A 25,094-nucleotide genomic window follows, 5' to 3' on the forward strand; every position below is an offset into this window, starting at 1 on the left:
AGAAATGGAATTCAGAGCAACAATGGTCAAGATGATGAGTAAACTTGAAAAAAGCATCAGAGAAAGCGTTGCTGAGAATATAGAATCCCTAAGGGCAGAAATGAGAGCGAATCTGACAGAAATTAAAAATTCTATGGGCCAAATACAGTCAAAACTAGAGGCTCTGACGGCCAGGGTCACCGAGGCAGAGGAACGCGTTAGCGAATTGGAGGATGGGTTAGTAGAAGAAAAAACGAAAATAGAAGCTGGTCTTAAAAAAATCCACGCCCACGAATGTAGATTACGGGAGATTACTGACTCTATGAAACGATCCAATGTCAGAATCATCGGCATCCCTGAAGGGGTGGAGAAAAACAGAGGTCTAGAAGAGATATTTGAACAAATTGTAGCTGAAAACTTCCCTAATCTAGCAAGGGAAACAAGCATTCGTGTCCAAGAGGCAGAGAGGACCCCATCCAAGCTCAACCAGGACAAACCTACGCCACGGCATGTCATAGTGCAATTCGCAAATATTAGATCCAAGGATACAGTATTGAAAGCGGCCAGGGCAAAGAAATTTCTCACGTACCAAGGCAAAGGTATCAGGATTACGTCAGACCTGTCTACAGAGACCTGGAATGAGAGAAAGGCTTGGGGGGGCATTTTTAAAGCTCTTTCAGAGAAAAACATGCAGCCAAGGATCCTTTATCCAGCAAAGCTGTCATTCAGAATTGATGGAGAAATAAAGACGTTCCAAAATCGCCAATCATTAACCAATTTCGTAACCACGAAACCAGCCCTACAGGAGATATTAAGGGGGGCTCTATAAAGGTAAAAAGGCCCCAAGAGTGATACAGAGCAGCAAGTCACAACCGATACAAAGACTTTAAAGAGAAATGGCATCATTAAAATCATATCTGTCAATAATCTCTATCAATCTAAATGGCTTAAACTCTCCCATAAAACGCCACAGGGTTGCAGATTGGATAAAAAGACATGACCCATCCATTTGCTGTCTACAAGAGACTCATTTTGAACCCAAAGATGCATTCAGACTTAGAGTAAGGGGATGGAGTACCATCTTCCACGCAAATGGACCTCAAAAGAAAGCTGGAGTAGCAATTCTCATATCAGATAGACTGGATTTTAAACTAGAGGCCATAGAGAGAGATACAGAAGGGCACTATATTATTCTTAAAGGAAGTATTCAACAAGTGGATATGACAATTATTAATATATATGCCCCCAACAGGGGAGCAGCAAGATACACAAGCCAACTCTTAACCAAAATAAAGAGACATATAGATAAGAACACAGTAATAGTAGGGGACCTCAACACCCCACTATCAGAAATAGACAGAACACCCTGGCAAAAACTAAGCAAAGAATCAAAGGCTTTGAATGCCATACTCGACGAGTTGGACCTCATAGATATATATAGAACACTACACCCCAGAACCAAAGAATACTCATTCTATTCAAATGCCCATGGAACATTCTCAAGAATAGATCATGCTCTGGGACACAAAACAGGTCTCAGCCAATACCAAAAGATTGAAATTATCCCCTGCATATTCTCAGACCACAACGCTCTGAAATTGGAACTCAACCACAAGGAAAAACCTGGAAGAAACTCAAACACTTGGAGGCTAAGAACCATCCTGCTCAAGAATGACTCGATAAACCAGGAAATCAAAAAACAAATTAAACAATTTATGGAGACCAACGAGAATGAATACACAACGGTCCAAAACCTATGGGATACTGCAAAGGCAGTCCTAAGGGGGAAATACATAGCCATCCAAGCCTCACTCAAAAGAATAGAAAAATCTAAAATGCAGTTTCTATATTCTCACCTCAAGAAACTGGAACAGCAACAGAGGGACAGGCCTAACCCACTGACAAGGAAGGAGTTGACCAAGATTAGAGCAGAAATCAATGAATTAGAGACCAGAACCACAGTAGAGCAGATCAACAGGACTAGAAGCTGGTTCTTTGAGAGAATCCATAAAATTGATAGACCACTGGCAAAACTTGTCCAAAAACAAAGAGAAAGGACTGAGATTATTAAAATTATGACTGAAAAGGGAGAGGTCACGACCAGCACCATTGAAATTGCAAGGATTATTAGAAACTTTTATCAACAGCTATATGCCAAAAAACTAAACAATCTGGAAGAGATGGAGGCCTTCCTGGAAACCTATAAACTACCAAGACTGAAACAGGAAGAAATAGATTTCTTAAATAGGCCAATTAACTATGAAGAAATTGAGTCAGTGATAAACAACCTTCCAAATAATAAAACTCCAGGCCCAGACGGTTTTCCTGGGGAATTCTACCAAACATTCAAAGAAGAAATAATACCTATTCTCCTAAAGCTATTTCAAAAAATAGAAACAGAAGGAAAGCTACCAAACTCATTCTATGAGGCTAATATTACCTTGATCCCCAAACCAGGCAAAGACCCCCTCAAAAAGGAGAATTACAGACCGATTTCTCTAATGAATATGGATGCCAAAATCCTCAACAAGATCCTTGCTAATAGAATCCAACAGTACATTAAAAGGATTATCCATCATGACCAAGTGGGATTCATACCTGGGATGCAAGCATGGTTCAACACTCGCAAATCAATCAATGTGATACATCATATCAACAAGAAAAGACTCAAGAACCATATGATCCTCTCAATTGATGCAGAAAAAGCATTTGACAAAATACAGCATCCTTTCCTGATTAAAACCCTTCAGAGTGTAGGAATAGAGGGTACATTTCTCAATCTCATAAAAGCCATCTATGAAAAGCCTACTGCAAGCATTATTCTCAATGGGGAAAAGCTGGAAGCCTTTCCCTTAAGATCAGGAACACGACAAGGATGCCCACTCTCGCCACTATTATTCAACATAGTACTAGAAGTCCTTGCAACAGCAATCAGAAGACAAAAAGGGATCAAAGGTATCCAAATCGGCAAAGAAGAAGTCAAACTGTCTCTCTTTGCAGATGACATGATACTCTATATGGAAAACCCAAAGGAATCCACTCCCAAACTATTAGAAGTTATAGAACAATTCAGTAAGGTGGCAGGATACAAAATCAATGCCCAGAAATCAGTTGCATTTCTATACACGAATAACGAGACTGAAGAAAGAGAAATTAGGGAATCCATCCCATTTACAATAACACCAAAAACCATACGTTACCTTGGAATTAACTTAACCAGAGACGTAAAGGACCTATATCCTAGAAACTATAGATCACTTTTGAAAGATATTGAGGAAGACATAAAAAGATGGAAAAATATTCCATGCTCATGGATTGGAAGAATTAACATAGTTAAAATGTCCATACTACCCAGAGCAATCTACACTTTCAATGCTATCCCGATCAAAATACCGAGGACATTTTTCAAAGAACTGGAACAAATAGTCCTTAAATTTGTATGGAACCAGAAAAGGCCCCGAATCTCCAAGGAACTGTTGAAAAGGAAAAACAAAGCTGGGGGCATCACAATGCCGGATTTCGAGCTGTACTACAAAGCTGTGATCACAAAGACAGCATGGTACTGGCACAAAAACAGACACATCGACCAATGGAACAGAATAGAGAACCCAGAAATGGACCCTCGGCTCTTTGGGCAACTAATCTTTGATAAAGCAGGAAAAAACATCCGGTGGAAAAAAGACAGTCTCTTCAATAAATGGTGCTGGGAAAATTGGACAGCTACATGCAAAAGAATGAAACTTGACCACTCTCTCACACCATACACAAAAATAAACTCCAAATGGATGAAAGACCTCAATGTGAGACAGGAATCCATCAAAATTCTAGAGGAGAACATAGGCAACAACTTCTATGACATCGGCCAGAGCAACCTTTTTCACGACACATCTCCAAAGGCAAGAGAAATAAAAGATAAAATGAACTTATGGGACTTTATCAGGATAAAGAGCTTCTGCACAGCCAAGGAAACAGTCAAAAAAACTAAGAGACAGCCCACGGAATGGGAGAATATATTTGCAAAGGACACCACAGATAAAGGACTGGTATCCAAGATCTACAAAGAACTTCTCAAACTCAATACACGAGAAACAAATAAACAAATCATAAAATGGGCAGAAGATATGAACAGACACTTTTCCAATGAAGACATACAAATGGCTAACAGACACATGAAAAAATGTTCAAAATCATTAGCCATCAGGGAAATTCAAATCAAAACCACACTGAGATACCACCTTACGCCAGTTAGAATGGCAAAGATAGACAAGGCAAGAAACAACAATTGTTGGAGAGGATGTGGAGAAAGGGGATCCCTCCTACATTGTTGGTGGGAATGCAAGTTGGTACAGCCACTCTGGAAAACAGTGTGGAGGTCCCTTAAAAAGTTAAAAATTGAACTACCCTATGACCCAGCCATTGCACTACTGGGTGGTTTCCCCAAAGATACAGATGTAGTGAAGAGAAGGGCCATATGCACCCCAATGTTCATAGCAGCATTGTCCANCATTGTCCACAATAGCCAAATCATGGAAGGAGCCGAGATGCCCTTCAACAGATGACTGGATTAAGAAGCTGTGGTCCATATATACAATGGAATATTACTCAGCTATCAGAAAGAACGAATTCTCAACATTTGCTGCAACATGGACGGCACTGGAGGAGATAATGCTAAGTGAAATAAGTCAAGCAGAGAAAGACAATTATCATATGATTTCTCTCATCTATGGAACATAAGAACTAGGATGATCGGTAGGGGAAGAAAGGGATAAAGAAAGGGGGTGTAATCAGAAGGGGGAATGCAACATGAAAGACTACGGACTATGAGAAACAAACTGAGGTCTTCAGAGGGGAGGGGGTGGGGGAATGGGATAGACTGGTGATGGGTAGTAAGGAGGGCACGTATTGCATGGTACACTGGGTGTTATATGCAACTAATGAAGCATCAAACTTTACATCGGAATCCGGGGATGTACTGTATGGTGACTAACATAATATAATAAAAAATCATTTAAAAAAAAAAAAAGAAAGTCCTAGCCAGAGCAATCAAACAACAAAAAGCAATAAAAAACATCCAAATTGGTAAGGAAGTAGTAGAACTTTCACTATTTGCAGAAAACATATTTAGAAAACTTGGAAGAACAACAACAAAAAAAACGAAAGACCACCACCAAAAAACAGCTAGAGCTGATAAGCGAATTCAGTAAACTCACAGGATACAAAGTCAATGTACAGAAATCTGTTTCATTTCTATACACCAATAATGAAGCAGCAGAAAGAGAAATTAAGAAAACAATACCATTTACAATTGCACCAAAATAATAAGATACCTAGGAATAAATCTAACCAAAGGTGTGAAAGGCCTATACTCTGAAAACTATAAAACACTGATGAAAGAAATTGAAGAGGACACAAAGAAATGGAAAGACATTCTACACTCATGGTTGGAAGAACAAATATTCTTAAAATATCTGTACTACCCAAAATAGTTTATACACTTAATGCAATCCCTATCAAAATAACAACAGCATTTTTTACAGAACTAGAACAATCCCAAAATTTGTATGAAACCACAAGACCCCGAATACCCAAAGCAAACTTGAAAAAGAAAAGCAAAGCTGGAGGCATCACAATTCTAGACTTCAAGTTCTATTACACCACTATAGTGATCAAGGCAGTATGGTACTAGCACAAAAATAGATACATAGATCAATAGAACAGAATGTAAAATCCATAAATAACTCAAAATTATATGGTCAATTAATCTTCAACAAAGCAGGAAAGAATATCCAATGGGAAAAAGTCTCTTCAACAAATAGTGTTGGGAAAACTGGACAGCAAGATGCAAAAGAATGAAACTGTACCACTTTCTTATACCAAACACAAAAATAAATTAGAAAGGGATTTGCAAATGACATCTTCAGTAAAGGGTTAGTATCCAAAATACATAAAGAACTTAAAAAATTCAACATCCAAAAAACAAATAATCCAATTTAAAAAATGGGCAGAAGATATGAACAGACGTTTTTCCAAAGAAGACATAAGATGGCCAACAGACACATGAAAAGATGCTCAACATCACTCATCATCAGGTAAATACAAATCAAAACTACAGTAAGATGTCACCTCTCACCTGTCAGAAGACTAAAATCAACAACACATGAAACTGCAAGTGTTGGTGAGGATGTGGAGAAAAAGGAACACTAGTGCACTTTTGATGGGAATGCAAACTGGTGCAGCCACTCTGGAAAACAGTATGGAGGTTCCTCAAAAAGGTAAAAATAGAGTTACCTTATGATCAAGCAATCACACTACTGGGTATTTACCCAAAGAATAAAAGAACTAATTCGAGGGGATACATGCAGCCCTGTTTATAGCAGCATTATTTACAATAGCCAAGATATGGAAGAAGACCAAGTGTCCTTCAATTGATGAATGGATAAAGAAGATGTGATATATATATATTCTTTTTTATGGCTGAATAATATCTCATTGTATATTACTCAGCCATAAAAAAGAATGAAATCTTGCCATTTGCAATGACGTGGATGGAACCAGAGTATCATGCTAAGCAAAATAACCCAGTCAGAGAAAGACAAATACTATTTGATTCCACTCATATGAGGAATTTAAGAAACAAAAGAGAAAAAATAAGAGGGAGAGAAATCAAGAAACAGACTCTTAATTATAGAGAACAAATGGATGGTAACCAGAGGGAGGTGGGTGAGGGGATGAGTTAATTAGGTGATGGGGATTAAGGAGTACAGTTGTGATGAGAGCCGAGTGATACAGGGAAGTGTTGAATTAGTATATTGTACACCTGAAATTAATATAACAGTGTATGTTAACTACCTGGAACTAAAATAAAACTTAAAATAAAATTTTTAAAAAGAAAAAGTAAATGGCTAACCTAAAAAATTAAAAAAATTTTAAAGACAGAGTGACCACCTAATAGCGCTTTCCATGGGACTGGGGGCTGAGTATTTCTATTCACTGAGCCAAGCTTGAAATTCCTCTAAGATCATTGGGGCCATTTGTGGCTATGTCAAAAAGACACCACGCCTTGATTCACACAGGAAAAATGATTACAGAGAGTCTCACAGAGGACCTAAGGAATAGCCAAGAAGGTCTAGGGCAACTTCGGGCTCCAATCTGTGCAACAGCCCAGGCCCCAGGGGAGAGGAGAAGTTGTACTCCCAGCAACAAGGGCATAAAAGACAGGTGTAGCCAAGAGAATAGAAGCAGCTACAGAAGGCAGTTCCATTTGGAAAGGATCTCTACAGGACCTTCTAGCAGGGAGTAACCAGGGGCCAAGGGGAAGGAAGGGGAGGGGAGGAGTGGGGAGGGGGCCATTTTCTTGCTCTGTGTTTCTAGCCCTGGGTTCTGGTTGCTCTGCCTCTCTTTCTCCCCATCCTTGGCTTTCTCACTTTGCTTCCTTCTTTTGATCCTTCTGACTTTGGCCCTCTTATTCCTCAAGATCTCCCCTACAGAGACAAAAGCCTGAGGTCTGGAAAACAAGCGAGAAAAAAAAGAGACCGAGCAATCCTCGGGACATGTTAGAGGAAGTAGAAACCCATGCCTGACAAAAGAGCAACCAAAGCCTGCCTCTCAGAGCCTGACACTGGGGAGGCATACTGTCAAAGCTGAAAGAATGGTGCCAGCAGGAGATCCTTTCATTTAAATTATAGATCTAAGATCCTGAAAAAAGATAGTGATTGAGTTTACCCATTTCTGATTTTTTTTAAAAATCAAGAACTAGAAATAGGCATCAAATCACCAAAACTAATGGAGACCATTCATCAGAAAAGCATTAGCTAGTGGCACACTGAAGTGAAAGTTCTAAAGACATTCTACTTCAAGTCCAGACCTAGACACAGATGTTGACTATCACCATTTCCTTATATCGTTTAGAAATGTATAAGCATTTCAATATGATACAAAATAATTTACAATAGTCAAACTTATCTAATGGTAGGAAATATATTCTCCTACCAAAAAAATGTGAAACAGAAAATTTACTAAAAAACTATTAGCTTTGGAAAGCAATAGTGTAAAAGAGCTATATTTTGGAAAGTGTCTTAAAAAACAGTAGTCATCAGTAGGTTTTTTACGTAATAGTAGCCAATTAGGAAATTCAAAGAGAGACAAAAGTAATAATAATAGAAAAAATTCCAAAAATATCTATGACAAACAGGAAAAACATATAGATTTCTGAATGGAAAGAATCAATGGGTAAAGACATCAATTCTTCCTTAATTAATTTGTATTTTTAAATATAATATTCTAAAAAATAGCATTTAAATTAACACTAATTTAAAACATTTTTTGAAGTTATTACTAAGAATCTCCCCTACTGTGTGGTAAATACATGATTCAATTGGTAGTGACACTAAAAACAGAAAAGATTGTCCTGGGAGTCAGTGATCTTTAAAATATGTTGGGATTTAATATATGACCAAAAAAGAGCATTCAGAATAATGGGAAAAAAGAAGTCTCATTTACTGAATGGTGCTGAAACAATGGTTAAACTATTAGTAGGGAGAAATTAATTTAGATACTTTTTTCACTCCATGTGAAATTTCAAATTCTTTTTTTTTTATTTATTTTAGAGAGAGAGAGAATGGAGTGGGGGGCAGCAGAAGAGGCAGAGACAGAAGGAGAGAGAAACTCAAGCAGACTCCCTGCTGAGCGTGGAGCCCAACACAGGGCTCAATCTCACAACCCTGAGATCAGACCTGAGCCAAAACCAAGAGACTGACACTCAACTGACTATGCCATCCAGGCACCCCAGAAATTCCAAATTCTTTTAAAAATTAAAATAAATTTCCATGAAGAATATGCTAGTAAATATTTATTAAAATACTGGAATTTACATCATTAAAAGTTTAAAAGTCACAAAATAGTATAAAAAGTACAATTGTTATGACTACATAAAAGTTTGTGTATACATAATGTGTGTAAATCATTTTTTAGAAAAGATAGATCGAATTTAATGGAATATGAATTGGAGGAAATATTTCCAGAAAATCCAACAGAGGTAATATCCTTAAGATATAATGAAATTAAAAAAAAGATATAATGAAATCCATACAAATTAATAAGGTTGTACTGTTAGACTCCACGCTGAGGTTTGAAAAACATTATTTCATTTAATACTATGAGTTAAGTTGCACATAAAGACAAAAGAGAAAATTAGTGAAGCATATAAATGGAAAATAAATCTCTGAAAATGTCAAAGTTCAAAAAAAAAAAAAAAGAAAAAATGTCAAAGGTCACTCAACAATGAAGTGAAAACAGAACCAAAATTGAAATACCAATTTTTACTTACTTATTAATAAAGATTTTTGAATTAAAATTCCTAATTTGTGATATGATAAGATGGATGGATGTGGTGAAATAAACACAGTCCTGAGCAAACTCTAGGTATGTAAAGTACTACAGTGTTTCTATGAAGCAACATTTCAGTATACATTAAGAGCATTTAAAATATCCACATTCTCATACAGGGGCAGAATAACTTCTTGAAAAACAATTTGGTAATATCAATCCAAGTCTTTCTTTTTCCATTTTACACCCCCCATTCACTCTTAGAAATTATCCTATAAGCTTATACGTATGCATAAAGATACATGAACAGTACATTTAGTACATTATTTTTTACAGTAACAAAATACTGGAAACAAATTGAATGTCAGAAATTCTCATTAAATTATCAAATATCCATGTGGTAGAAAATCAATGAACAGTGATTGAACACTTCAATCACTGAACAGTGAGGCATATCTAGTTTGTGATATGGAGCAGTGTCCAAGATAATTAAGTAATAAAGAAAAGGAAAGGAAACAAAGGATAAAGAGTATGATTAGTATGCTAACATTTGCTTTTGTCTTTTATAAGAAAAATATACATATATTCTTGTTCACGCAAAAACTATCTCTGGAAGGATTCCTAAGAAACTGGGCTACTAGCTGCCTCTGGTGAAAAGGAAGGGATTTGGGAGACCAAAGTCTTACTGTCTGTTGTTTGTATTTTTTTATTTTATTTGACTTTTAACCATGTACACACATGACACTTAAAATCAAAATATTACTGAAAATAAAATTTTAAAATGGCTATGTTCTTCGTACATATCACTCTTGTATCATTTTAAAAATTCTACTTAAAGGAAATAATCTGAAAAGAAGATAGTGGTGATTAAATTATGGAACAACCAAATATAGAAATATAAAGCAGTCATCAAAATTAAGATTCTACATTGCTTTCAATGATACTGGAAAGTTGTAGTTTATTTATTCATCCACATCATAAATTTTTACCGAGTGCCTATTTTATATTCTAGAATACAATACTTAAATACAAGGGCAAAATACAACATTATCCTCATATAATGATGTGAAATGCTTAAATTTATAAAATAGAAAAATGGAAGGAAACTAAATATTAATATTTGTTATCTGTTAGTAAAAAGATTATGCTTGATCAATACATTTGAACATGCTTATTAGATAGACAGTGGTAATAATAAATGGTTAATTCCAACCTTTATGTTTAGAACAAATTTTGGCTTGTTTTATTACTCCCCTGTGGAATATTTCCAGAAGCAAAAAAAAAAATGTTGAGGGTTATTCACACTTAAAAGAAACTGGATCGTTGGTGGGAGTCTGCATTATGAGGACCCTGAGCTGAACTTTCAAATGCCATCTTCCTCCTATTTCAGTTTTATGGACATACACTGAGAACGGGGCACCTGTACCATGGATCCCTCCGCTACTGTTACCAACAGTTCCAGCCTCCAGATTTCCCAGTTCATCCTCATGGGGCTCCCAGGCATTCACGAGTGGCAGCACTGGCTCTCCCTGCCCCTGGCTCTGCTCTACATCTTAGCTCTTTGTGCCAACATCCTCATCATGATCACCATCCAACATGAGACGACGCTGCACGTGCCTATGTACCATTTTCTAGGCATATTGGCAGTTGTGGACATGGGCCTGGCCACCACCATCATGCCAAAGATCCTGGCTATCTTCTGGTTTGATGCCAAGGCTATCAGCCTCCCTGAGTGCTTTGCTCAGATCTATGCCATCCACTGCTTCTTGTGTATGGAATCTGGTATCTTCCTCTGCATGGCAGTGGACAGATACATAGCCATCTGTCACCCTCTTCAATACCCCTCCATAGTCACTGAAGCTTTCGTGATCAAAGCCACAGGATTTATGGTGCTCAGGAACGGCCTGTTTACTATCCCAGTACCTATACTGGCTTCCCAGCGACACTACTGCTCCAAGAATGAAATTGACCACTGCCTGTGCTCTAACTTGGGGGTCACCAGTCTGGCCTGTGATGACATCACTGTGAACAAATTTTACCAACTGATCTTAGCATGGATCCTGATTGGGAGTGATATGGCTCTGGTTTTTTCTTCTTATGTGTTAATCCTTCGCTCTGTGCTGAGGTTGAACTCACCAGAAGCAATGTCGAAGGCTCTGGCGACCTGTAGCTCCCACCTCATCCTCATCCTCTTCTTCTACACAGGTATCATTGTGCTGTCTGTCACACACCTTGCAGAGAAAAAGATCCCCCTAATCCCTGTACTCCTTAATGTGCTGCACAATATTATCCCCCCTGCACTCAACCCCATGGTCTATGCCCTTAGGATGCCAGAGCTCAGACTGGGCTTCCAGAGACTGCTTGGGCTGAGTGAAGATACATCCACTAAGTAACTCAGCTTTACAAGGCCATTAAGGTGTGAGGAAAGGACAGAGGTTTTAGATCTCATTATACCTTGGTTGTAATCTGCCTTTATCTCTCACTAGCGGGAAAAAATAACCAATAAAATCATGAAAACTGTCAGTCTCATTGATCAAAACATGCATATGAAAATTACAATGAAATTTCCAGTTACGAAAATAAGTAAGAATTGAAAAGTGAAATGTTGCTGACCACGGATGCCATTCTGAGACTGATACTCCTATACATAGCACTAATAGTAATAGAAAATGAAGACTTTAAAACTGTGCATGAATTGACTCTCACTTGTACATATTTATTTGTTTTTCATGTCATTTTCATAATAAAGAAAAGAAAATAAATAAATGTCTATTTTAAAAAGACAGAGAAAAAAGTTTTATTTTTGTACCAGATAATCTCAAAAATAATAATAATCAATTAATTAATTAATGGTTAACAATTGCTAAGTACTTCTCATAGGGCAGATAACTGAAATACACACACACACACACACACACACACACACACATACACACAGAGTATGATTTAATATTCACAATAACCCTGTGAGGCACATACAATATTATTCCCAATGTACAGTTAAGGGATCAAGGGCACAGGGGGGTTACAGAACTTGCCCCACCAACATAGTTTTCAAGTGGGGGAGCTGGGATTCTACTCCTTGGAAGTCGGATTGCATAACCTTTGCACTATTCTCCCTGTTCCTCTTGCTCTGTTTCAGAATTTCTACATTATCTTAAGGAACCTATGAAACCTCCCTCTGCTTCGATTCTTCAAGTTAAAAGTAGTAATAATCATAGCATTTTGTTGATTCACAAAGTCACAGCATGCCATGACAAGCAAAAGAATAATAAAGAAAACAGGTTCAGATATGATATACACATGGAAAAACTGATCCAATTATGCAGCAAAGTTTTCTTCTTAGGAAAAGAAGAAAATGGTCCTAGAAAATGCCCTAGAAAAGTAGCTCCAAATAATCAATTAAATCCAAATTAAATTTTATCGTTTGCACATCTAACAAAAAGGTACACTTTTGAGTATAAGAGCGCTGACCCATGTTCATTTTGTACCTTCTCTGAGCCTAGTACAGGAGCTCTGCACATGACAGATGCTTAATACATGATGTGGTTGGTCAGCAGTGTAAGACAGTCTGTAGACCTATGTATCACATATCCTGGACCATGATATGAAGAATGACCTCAGAAAGTTTGCATGAGTCCATCTTGGAGAACAACCTCTTAGAAGACAGCTCGGGGCTTAAGCAACACCAGAAGCTCATCCCACCAGGAAAGTGAGCACTGGGCAGCACAGCAGACATGCAGGAAGTCAGTCCATAATGTGGGACCAGCCATCCTAAGAGTAATGTTTGGAAACTTACCCAAAAACAGAGACTATAAACTTTCTCCAAGAGGAGCTATTACTTCACCCTTGACCGACAATAGCCACCGATTCAGATTGAAGCAATCCTCCAATAAGAAAAGGTATGCAAGAGACAGTCACAGAAAAGGGCTTGAACTTAAGCCAACCTCCACTGTTTCCACCCCAAAGGATTAGGGTAATAACAACACATAACCTTGAAGCGTTCTTTCCAGTGTCCACTTTCCCACAGTGGATCAGCTCATTTCATATAGTCTTCATAGCAGCCTTCTTTGTTAGGCTTCTATTCTACTCTTCTATTAACCCTTTTTCACAAAGAAATAGGTGCTTGGGTTGAACGATTAAACAAGTTCATCAAATGGTAAATAGCAATGTTCAGTCATCCTCAAAGCTGCCTCCAAACTTTTATTCACACATTTTTTTCATTTATTTATTCATTCATTCAGAAACACACACCATAAGTCTATGTGTAGGAGCCCCAAGTGTAGACCACTTTCAACAGTTCTCTGGGGATGTGTCTCTCAGTTCTTTTGAAAATGTGTAAACATCTAACATCTAACCTGGAGTTTCAGCAAAAATTCTGACACAACAGAAAGATAAGAGCAGTTAATTATTCTCTCCACTCTATGTGCCATGACTGTACAAAAGGATGCGCACTCTGTCTTATCTTTATGAACTACTCCTCTCTGTCATGTGCTTTGTATTTACCCATTGTTTTGCCTTATGTGATGGTAATACTGTCACACTATTTTATTTTTAATTGCCTATTTGTCTTCTCTAGCACATGTATTTTCATATCCAGTTGACAATTTAATTTGAACCTGTCTTTTTAAAACAGCATTAGCCGTGTCTTCATTACCGTACAGAACAAAATCACAATGAGATACTACTTCACACCCACGAGGATGGTTATGATTAAAAATACAGATAGTGGGGCACCTGTGTGGCTCAGTCGGTTGGGTGTCTGCCTTCTGCTTGGGACATGATCCCAGCTTCCTGGGATCAAGCCCTGCGTCAGGGTCCTTGCTCAGCGGGTGCCTGCTTCTCCCTCTCCCTCTGCCTGCTGCTCTCCCTGCTTGTGCTCTCTCTTTCTCTGTCAAATAAATAAATAAAATGTTTAAAAAAAAAACAGCTTTAAAAAAAAAATACAGATAGAGAGTGTTGGTGAAGTTATGGAGAAAATAAAACAGTCTTTGAGTGAGGCCGCTCTTTGATTAAACAGGATGTCCACACAAAGATTTGTACATGAATATTTATAGCAACATTATTCCTAATAGCCAAAATATGGAAACAACCCAAATGAGCATCAACTGATGAATGCATTAAACAAATGTGATGTACCCATACAATAGAAAATTATCCAGCCAGAAAAAGTAAAGGTACTGATACATGCTACAACATGGATGATCCTTGAAAATATTACGCTAAATGAAAGAAAGCCAGGCAGAAAAATACACATATTGTATGATATCATTTGTATGAAATATCTAAAATAGGCAAATCCGTAAGGACAGAAAGCAGCTAAGTAATTACTATGGCCTAAAGGAAAGGGAAAATGGGAAACAACTGTGTACAAAAGGGTTTCTTTGGAGGATGGTAAAAGTTCTATAATTAGAAGTAATAGTTGTACAGCATTGTGAATGTGCTAGAAGCCACCGAATTATATACTTTAAAATGGTTAAAATGCTGAATTTTATGTTATTTGAATTTTACCTCGCTTAAAGACAAAAAAAAAAAAAAAAACCTTTCTCCTTATGATGTCTCTCCAGTGCCCTCTACTGCCAAAGTTTAGCATCATTCCCGTGGATAAAGGCATATACATAAAGCCTCCAAATCCTTTCACAGAGCAGGCCAAAAAACTGCTCTGAGGCACAATAAGTTGATTAACAGCCTCGTTCACACCTTTGACGACTCAGCTTCCATATGCACCATTTCACGCACATTTGAACTCCCACACAACAATAAAACAACTCAATATTTCTATCTTAAAAGAGCTAAAAAATAATAAATAAATAAATAAATAATAAAGACATAAAAGATACAGCTACTCCTTATACAAAGAAGTTCTCACCTTTTCCCCAAAATAGCAAAATGCACAATCCCAAGAGTCATTGCATACATTGCATACATTGCTATACCTCAAATTCAGTCAGAGTCCAATCAAATATTCTGTTACCTACTACACACGAAACTGTAAAGTTAACTTCCAATAACTTGTATATAAAATAAAACTGGAAAGAGAAGCCTTGTTCATGTATAAAAATAGCAGCTCACTTATTAAAAGCAAATCCAAAATATTCATAGCTACAACAGCTCTAATTTCTATAACAGTTCACAAGGTCATAATTGATGTCTACCATATTTATCCCAACTCTGTCAAAACTTGGCAGAGTATCCAAAACCTTCACTCCTAAAGGGTCTGAATTCTCAGTCATCCTGCCCTTTATCAGTTAGTATACTTTTCCATTAACCCTTACTAGTGGGCATGGAAGTACCATGAGGCACCTCGGGGGATATCCTGGGTTCTCAGCATAGCCTGCCTGTCTCCGTTGCATAGAAGCAACCTAATTTCCCCTTAGTTAATTGGCTTTAATCACTCCAGATAATAGATCAATCTTTTCTCCTCTGGTTTTATGGTGTAAGGCAGTAAGATGGGTACTTTTTTTTTTTCTTAGTTTTTATTTAAATTCCAGTTAGTTACATACTGTGTAATATTAGTTTTTAGCTGCAGGTGTACAATATGGTAAATCAACACTTTCCTACAAGGCCTGTGCACAACAACTGCACTCCTTAATCCCCATCACCTATTTAACCCACCCGCCCTCTGGTAACCATCAGTTTGTTCTCTATAGTTTAGAGTCTGTTTCTTGGTTTGCCTCTCTCTTTTTTTCCCGTATGATCATTTGTTTGGTTTCTCAAATTCCACATATGAGGGAAATAACACGATATTTGTCTTTCTTTGACTTGTATCGCCTAGCACACTACTCTCTAGCTCCATCCACAACCTTGCAAATGGCAAGATTAAATTCTTTTTATTGGCTGCGTAATATTCCATTGTATCTTTTTACCACATCTTCTTTATCCACTCGTCAGTCAATGGACATTTGAGCTCCTTCCATAATTTGGCTACTGTTGATGATGCTGCTATAAACATCAGGGTGAATATGCCCCTTCAAATCAGTATTTTTGTATCCTTTGGGTAAATACCTAATACTGCAATTGCTAGATCATAGGGTAGTTCTATTTTTAACTTTTTGAGGAACTCCATACTGTTTTCCACAGTGGCTGCACCAGTTTGCACTCCCACCAACAGTGCAAGAGGGTTCCTCTTTCTCGATATCCTCACCAACACCTGTCATTTCCTATCTTTTTAATTTTAGCCACTCTGACTGATGCATGATAATATCTCATTATAGTTTTGATTTTTATTTCTCTGATGATGAGTGATGTTGAGCATCTTTTCACTAGTCTGTTGGAAGATGGATCTATATAAACAGAGGATCCAGATTAAAATACTTTCTGTTCTAATCCTGTGGTGATATTTGAAGCATTTGCTTCCATGACCAGATATGCACATTGAAATCCAGAATATGTCCCTATCGAAGCCAGGAACCATCAATACCCTCCACTTGCTAGCTACATGTCAATCTGGTAGTGATGCATAGTGGTCTTGAGCTTCTGGTTGTCCTTGTTGACAAACAGAGCAATTTTGAGCTTCAGAAGGAGTCAGTGGAGTAGACTGATTTATTTATTTATTGCCCATGATAGCATCACTAGAATAATCTCATGACCACTCATCTCAGGTAACCCAAGACTCCTCCAGGAAGTGGATTACAACATCTACTTGTTGATGCTAGGCCACGTCTGGGTTCACAAAAGGGTTTTGCTAATAAGCATCAATATGACCATTTTTACATTCCCTTTCTGCAAGTTCATAGTGTTCCATAACTTTGCATGCCATACTGAGATTCATCTTATTATTCTGTTATCAAAGGTCCAGTTTAGGCCAATTCATTGTCTGTGATTGAAAATATGCCTAATTCCATCCTATTCAATTGTCATTATCACTTAGTCCCTCTGATACCGTGAAGAAACCCACTGAGCATATTTACCTTTCCTTTGGGCAAGTTCATTAGTGGAAACTATCAGACAGCAGTCATTCCCAGAGCAACTGACATTCTATTAGAGAAGATAATTTTAGATATTTGTAGATTTTCTGAAAAACGTTGTGATTTCAGGTAGAGAATAAGCCTACGAAATGCTTATCAATGTTCTTCTTTTGGAAATCTATACCATTTATCTCCATAGCATTTTCTACAGTGTCCTGAACAACACATTGCTATTCCCAAGTCCTTCTTGGTTACGACTTCACATTTTTTATCAACTACAAATTTATTGTTACCAAAATTAAGAATATAAATAATTGCTGTTGCACCAGAATTGCTTACTCCCCTGACCATGCTTTTTTGCAGTCCAACAGCAAATTTCCCAAATGTGCTGGCAAGTCTGTGACTTTCTTTGGCTATAGCTTGACAATAATAATGTATGACTTGGTATACCTTAATTTTAGCAGGCTACACCTCACTTTGCAATGTATTACAAAATTCAAACAATGTAATATTCTATTAAACAAAATTGCTAAACCATTACGTATCTTTGATTATAGCAAAAAAATGAATTTTCGCACATGGATCAAAATATTGATTCCATTCCAAAACCTGGCAGCAACACACAAAAGAATGAATCTGGACGACTTTCTTACACCATACACAAAAATAAATTCAAAGTGGAGTAAAGACCTAAATGTAAGACCTGAAACCATATAAATCCTAGAAGAGAGCACAGGCAGTAACTTGTTTGACATAGGCCATAGCAACTTCTTTCTAGAGATATCTCCTGAGACATGGGAAACAAAAGCAAAAATGAACTATCGGGACTACATAAAAAGAAAAAGATTCTGCACAGCAAAGGAAATAATCACCAAAACTAAAAGGCAATCTACAGAATGGAAGAAGATATTTGCAAATGACATATCCGATAAAGGATTAGTATCCAAAATACACAAAGAACTTAAAAAATTCAACATCCAAAAAACAAATAATCCAATTTTAAAAACATGCAGAAGACATGAACAGACATTTTTCCAAGGAAGACGTAAGACGGCCAACAGACACATGAAAAGATGTTCAACATCACTCATCACCAGGGAAATACAAATCAAAACTACAATGAGGTATCACCTCTCACCGGTCAGAAGGCTAAAATCAACAGCACAAGGAACAACAAATGTTGGTGAGGATGTGGAGAAAAAGGAACACTAGTGCACTTCTGGTGGGAATGTAAACTGGTGCAGCCACTCTGGAAAACAGTACAGAGGTTTCTCAAAAAGGTAAAAATAGAGCTATCTTATGATCCAGCAATCACACTACTGCGTACTTACCCAAAGAATACAAGGACAATAATTCAAAGGGATACATGCAGCCCTACGTTTATAGCAGCATTATTTACAATAGCCAAGATATGGAAGCAACCCAAGTGTCCATCAACTGGTAAATGGATAAAGAAGATGTGGGATATACATATATATATATAGTAAGCAAAGTAAGTCAGTCAGATAAAGACAAATACCATATAATTTCACTAATACATGGAATTTAAGAAACAAAAGAAGCAAGCAAAAGGGGAAAATAAGACAGAGAGAAATCAAGAAATAGACTCTTAGTTATAGAAAATAAACTGATGGTTACCAGAGGGGAGGTAAGTAGGGGGATGGGTTAAATAGGTGGTAGGAATTAAGGGGTACACTTATCTTGATGAGCACAGAGGAATATATGGAAGTGTTGGATCACTATATTGTACACCTGAAATTAATATAACACTGTATGCTAACTAACTGGAATTAAAATAAAAACTTAAATATATATTGATTCCATTCCGTCACAATGTTACTGTATTTCGAGTAATTTTTAACTATTAGAATCTCTGACAGCAGTCCTTAAGCAACAAAGGAATAAATGGAGTTTCTTAAGCTAATTTGATAAAATTAAAATAAAAATTAAGGTTTTATTTAATAATAGTATATGTAGCTAGAATACATGTATTATTAAACAAAAAAAGGTAAAATGTCACTGCATATGAATGTAAGCATCACACTATGAAATTCCTCTAGGCTGCTTCTCTATTCACTCTTCTCAATATTCATTCATCTATTTGACAAACGTTCATAAAATATCTACTATGTGCCAGGAACTGGTCTAGGTGCTGGGGACAGAGCAGTGAACAAAAATTACAAAAAGCAGGCTTTGCGAGGGCTTAGATTTTAATGTGAAAAATACAAATAAATGACTTAATAATATGACATGTTGCGATATGTGCCATAGAGATAAATAGAGCAGAGAATTATAGGGTCAGGACTGCTATTTTAGGTAAAATGATCAAAGAATCCATCTCTAAGGAACATTTGATCTAAATATAAATTCTATATCACTCTTCTATTCCAGTTTAATTAACACTAAAATTACAACGTCATGAAAGACAAAAGAGGCAAGTGGTCCTGAAAAAGGAACTGATCAACACAGACAAATAGAGAGGGTTAGGTAAGATTACATTCAGTTAAGATCCACTATTTTTGGCACTTGAGATCATTAGCAAGAGCACTTTCTAGGTAATGTTAAAACAAAAGTTAAATTGCAGTGAGACAAGAAATCTACAGGAGGTGAGGATGAGGAAGCAACATAAAGAGGTAACTCATAATGTTTGTGATACAGGAAATAGACAGGGGCAATCTCTGGAAAGTATATAGAGTAAAGATGTACTTTGAGACAGGGAGACTTCAAAGCCTTCCTGGAATGAAGAGCACTATTTTCAGACAAGGATTAATCCTTGGGGAACCTGGAGTGAAAAACTATCCATCTGGTGGACTGCCCTGGGACTAGAGTTGAATGGACCCAAAAACATTTTACGACTAACCCCTAAGAGCACTTGGGTTGTATTCCCATCGCAATGCCAAAAAAGACCCTGGAGGATGCTTGTTATAAAGTAGGGAGGGCCTGGAGAGCACCACACCAGGATCAGGCATCTCACAGATCTAATTTATACAGTAACCCCAGACTCCCGGGGTGGCAAGCAAGGACAGGAATCTGTTCTGAACAACAAAAGGCTGAACACACGCAGCTGAAGCCAGGAGAGCAGACACAGCTACAGAAGGCACTGCAGGTCTCTTCCAAGACCTTCCTGAAGTAGTAAGTAAACCTGTCAATGACCTGCACCCTGAGAGATGAGGGGCCAGGTATTTCCCACCATCCTGTAAGAAACTCTATTCCTCATGTCAGAATTTAGTCAGTATATGCCTTATCTTTGCCTTCTATGGTGCTACTTATTTCATTCTTCACCTCTAGTACCTCCCTTCTCTCAGCCTCTTGACTTTGGTAGAGACTAAATTCTGTGACTAAGAAACAGGAGAGAAATGAGACTGAGTTCCAAGATTGTCAATAAATCAATGATAAACCGATGGGCCTAGAATAATAAATTCTACACCCATGATTCCTAGAACAAAAAGCAACTTTAAACAAAACATTGCTTTATTACACCCAAAAAAAGACATATGATTGTTTTTAAAAGACCTCATATTTAATATAAATTGAAGCTGAGTTCTCATTAAATCAACCAAAAAAAACTGAAGATGTTTGCCATCATACTTATTTTACACTGATCATGAATTTCCAACTGTTTCAGTGAGATATGAAACAAAGATTAAGATATATTAATATTTGTAAAGAGGGAAAATAGCACTGTTTGCAAGAAACTTTTTTTAAAAAGGATTTGTTGTGTTTTTTTTTAAGATTTTATTTTTAAGTAATCTCTACACCCAACATGGGACTCTAATTTACAACCCTGAGATCAAGACTTGCATGCTCTATGGACTAAGCCAGCCAGATGCCCTGTAAGCAACTTTTTGCTATACCTAGAAAATCAGAAAAAGAGCATTAATGGGAAAAATTTAAAAATTGATGATAGTTTACAAAATGGATGATACACAAGACAGAAATAGCAAAACAAATAAAATTGTGATTTATAAAATAATAAACCCAAAATATTTGGTTTACCAGCAACCATTAATTGTGATAAGACAGAAAAAACTCACAAAATGTTTAAAAGTAGCACAAGTTTAGCAAAATGAATGAATGCAAAAGAAAATAACAAAAACCAATATAACACTAAAAAAGGTAAATTCACTGGATTTCCATAGGTCATAAGTACACATTGGAATACATCATGAAAAAATTCATATTCATTCAAAATATCTCAAAATACTAATAATCATAATAAGAGTGCAGAGGTACATAATTTTAATAAAAATTTTTAAAGATTTAAACAAAGGCAGGGAAAATCCACATTTGATGAATGAGTAGACTTGATAGTATAAGGATGTCAACTTTATTTTCCAAAATTAAGCTACAAATTTTGCACACTCCCAACCAAAACTGCTATTTTAGAACTCAATATAGGAAATCCAAGTTTAATCCAGAAAATAAACACATGAAAAAGGACTTTAAAATTAAAGAGAATAAGTAATAAGGGAATATAGTCCTCTTGTGAATTAAATCTATTATAAAACTAAAATGTTTAACTCAGTTTGATATTGGCACAAAATTTACCAGAAAAAAAAAATAGAAACAATTGAGTGCCCACATAGAATTTATATATATAAAAATTTATTACGTTACAAAAGAGGCATAATAATCGCTTGGTAAGACATGTGGAAACCATTGTTTAATTATGTAAAATCACTTTATTTACATACCTCTCTTTAACAGAAAAACTAATCCCATGTAAGTAAGTTGCATCACAAAGCAGAAGGTCAACCATTAAAAATTAAAAGCTATAGAGAAGTGAATCCTGGTCAAAATTTTGAGTGAAGAATGGTCTTCTGTAACTGTTTTTTGGTTGAATAATGGAATATTTTGAGAATTCAATGAAAGCTAAACAGTTCCTCTCCCCAGAATAATGTAAATATATATGAAGTTTTTCCATATAAATTTAAGAAATTCACAGATTCCCATGGAGACAACCCATAAATTCTTGATTAAAGAGGTCTATTTAAGTTTATAAGACCTAAAAAGGAAACATTTAAAAATTGTCTAAGGTACAATGTACATATATCCAAATATGTGTGTGTGTGTGTATTTTAAAATTTGTAAACAGTATGTAAAACCAAACAAAATTTGGGGAAAAGATTATAAAAGCCATATGACATCATTTAGTGGCCACTGAAAAAAATGTTTATATGGGGTGCCTGGGTGGCTCAGTCGTTAAGCATCTGCCTGCGGCTCAGGGCGTGATCCTGGCGTTCTGGGATCGAGCCCCACATCAGGCTCCTCCGCTATGAGCCTACTTCTTCCTCTCCCACTCCCCCTGCTTGTGTTCCCTCTCTCGCTGGCAGTCTCTCTCTCTGTCAAATAAATAAATAAAGTCTTTAAAAAAATGTTTATAAAGTTTCCCAATGCATCAGAAAATTTATATGTACAATGCTAAGAAAAAGCACGGGATGAAGAATTCCACTTATATGAAACTTCATAAAAAATTTTTCTTTCAGCAAAGAAAAATGTTGAAAATTAAATATTCTAAAATGTTAAAAACCATTACGTTTGCTTGTTGGGATTTTGATTTATGGTTATTTTTCTTAACATTTTTTTTGTTTTCTGAAAGTGCTACTGTTTTATGTTTTTCTTATTTTTCTTTTTCAATTTCTTCAGTACTATATGTTTATTATAATTATAAATGGCATGATCATTCATTCTTCACAAAGGCAGTGAGGGATAGAGCCTTGATCTTACACTTAATGCCATCAAATGAAGAGAGAGGCAGCAATGTGAAAGGCAATATGGATACTAAATATTTGAAAAGGGAAGGTATTACTCACAAATAAAGTTTAAAAAAAATAAAAAAGAATTCTCAGGTATTGGAGGTTTCCAAAACCATAATGCCTATATGCTTTTTGATACAAACTCTTGAAAATAGTCTGCAATAGTTCAATAAGGAACAAAACTGAGAATGTGAGAATGAGGAGGACCAAGTATTTAGAGGACCAATAATGAGCTGTGAAACGACTTAAATAAAACGGTCTAAATGTGCACAATAAATGCCTGCTGCTTTAAACCTACAACCACATAAAACTCTGAAAGTGTTAGGAAGTCTGGTGGTAATCTTTTCTCCTTAAATATTTTATTAATAAAATTGATGATTTTAAAATATAGCTTAATGTGTGTCTTTAAATTACTTTCATAATCAGAAGAGGAAACAAGTGATACTCCTACAGATACTGACCTTTTAGCTATGATTTGATGCCAGAGATTAAAATTTTGCTGAAGTTTTCTCACTTACTAGTGTTTTCAAAATATGATTCTTATCTAGACAAATCATTCAGCCTCCATAACCTTATATGTAAATACCAACCCCTGTTGGGTGAAGATTAAATGACATGATTTTTGTCAGAAATCATTTGTCAACCACAGGCACTGTTTAAAAGAAAAACACGGTCAGCATTCTCCGTGTGGCTGCTTGGTCTCCTCCTGAAGATCCCCAGCAATGGAGAAAACACCTCTGCCCTCTAACTTTGGGTTCTTTGTAATGTGCAAGTCTTCTGCTGTGCGTCTGCATTCCTCCCACACACACACAAAAATCTACCTGGAATTTCCAGAAAACAAAGCCAGTAAATCTTCACTGTTATTCTGCTAAAATCTTTATGTTAGAATCTGTTTTGGCTCTTCTCTTGTTCTTATCCAAACTTTTTTCAAGAGTCAAAGGGGTTGAGGATACATTATGTTAAAAAGGACTTACTGAGTTATTATACATGAATCTCATACTTCTACGCAAATTCTGAGTCTCAGCTGAGTTTATCAGAGCCTACTCTTATTGCCCCTTAATTCACAGATAGATGCTGAGAAGAAGACATCGCATGATATGGATACCACCCTGAGTATGACCAATAGCTCCAGGTTCCAAGTGTCTGAGTTCATCCTCATGGGGTTCCCAGGCATTCATGAGTGGCAGCACTGGCTCTCCCTGCCCCTCGCTCTTCTCTATATCTTAGCACTTGCTGCCAACATCCTCATCTTAATCACCATCCAACATGAGCCTTCCCTACACCAGCCCATGTATCGGCTCCTTGGTGTCTTGGCTATAGTGGACATTGGCCTGGCTACCACCATCATGCCCAAGATCCTGGCCATTCTCTGGTTTGATGCCAAGGCCATCAGCCTCCCTGAGTGCTTTGCTCAGATCTATGCCATCCACTCTTTTATGGGCATGGAGTCAGGCATCTTCCTCTGCATGGCTGTTGACAGATATGTAGCCATCTCTTACCCTCTTCAGTACCCTGCCATAGTCACTGAGGCTTTTGTGATCAAAGCCACACTGTCCATGGTGCTCAGGAATGGCCTCTTGACCATCCCAGTGCCTGTACTGGCTGCCCAGCGACACTACTGCTCCAGGAATGAAATTGACCACTGCCTGTGCTCTAATTTGGGGGTCACTAGTCTGGCCTGTGATGACATCACTATTAACAGATTTTACCAGTTGGCCTTGGTATGGGTTATGGTTGGGAGTGACATGGGTCTGGTGTTTGCTTCCTATGCTTTGATTATTCGCTCCGTGCTGAGGCTGAACTCTGCTGAAGCAACATCAAAGGCCCTGAGTACCTGCAGCTCCCATCTCATCCTCATTCTCTTTTTCTACACAGCTGTTATTGTGGTCTCTGTCACCCAGCTGGCAGGAAGAAAGGTCCCTGTCATCCCTGCTCTCTTCAATGTGCTACACAATGTCATGCCCCCAGCCTTTAACCCCATGGTGTATGCCCTCCGGACCCAGGAGCTGAGAATGGGCTCCCAGAAGGTGCTTGGTTTGGGTGCCAATGTGTCCAGGAAGTGAGCCAACTTTCAATGGCAGGGTTTTATAACTGGTATTACAGAAAGAGCACAGGCTTTGGAGTGCAA

The 25,094-nt window shown here is 37.1% G+C and overlaps 3 protein-coding genes across 2 annotated transcripts; 2 read left to right on the forward strand and 1 right to left on the reverse strand.

Moving 5' to 3' along the window:
* Positions 1–25,094, reverse strand: part of LOC109490533 (olfactory receptor 56A4-like) — a 195,089-nt gene that overhangs the window by 100,927 nt on the left and 69,068 nt on the right.
* Positions 10,731–11,696, forward strand: LOC100481273 (olfactory receptor 56B4). The gene has a single exon (XM_002924998.4). The coding sequence runs from the start codon at positions 10,731–10,733 to the stop codon at positions 11,694–11,696; it is 966 nt and encodes a 321-aa protein (XP_002925044.2).
* On the forward strand, positions 24,064–25,029 carry LOC117803380 (olfactory receptor 688-like). The gene has a single exon (XM_034666476.1). It carries the CDS (start codon positions 24,064–24,066, stop codon positions 25,027–25,029), a length of 966 nt encoding a protein of 321 aa, XP_034522367.1.

The sequence above is a fragment of the Ailuropoda melanoleuca genome, chromosome 8 (genome assembly GCF_002007445.2).
Source record: "Ailuropoda melanoleuca isolate Jingjing chromosome 8, ASM200744v2, whole genome shotgun sequence".
NCBI lineage: Eukaryota > Metazoa > Chordata > Mammalia > Carnivora > Ursidae > Ailuropoda > Ailuropoda melanoleuca.

Coding starts and splice junctions, on each gene's coding strand:
- LOC100481273 (XM_002924998.4), top strand. CDS start 10,731: ATGGATCCCTCCGCTACTGTTACCAACAGTTCCAGCCTCCAGATTTCC.
- LOC117803380 (XM_034666476.1), top strand. CDS start 24,064: ATGGATACCACCCTGAGTATGACCAATAGCTCCAGGTTCCAAGTGTCT.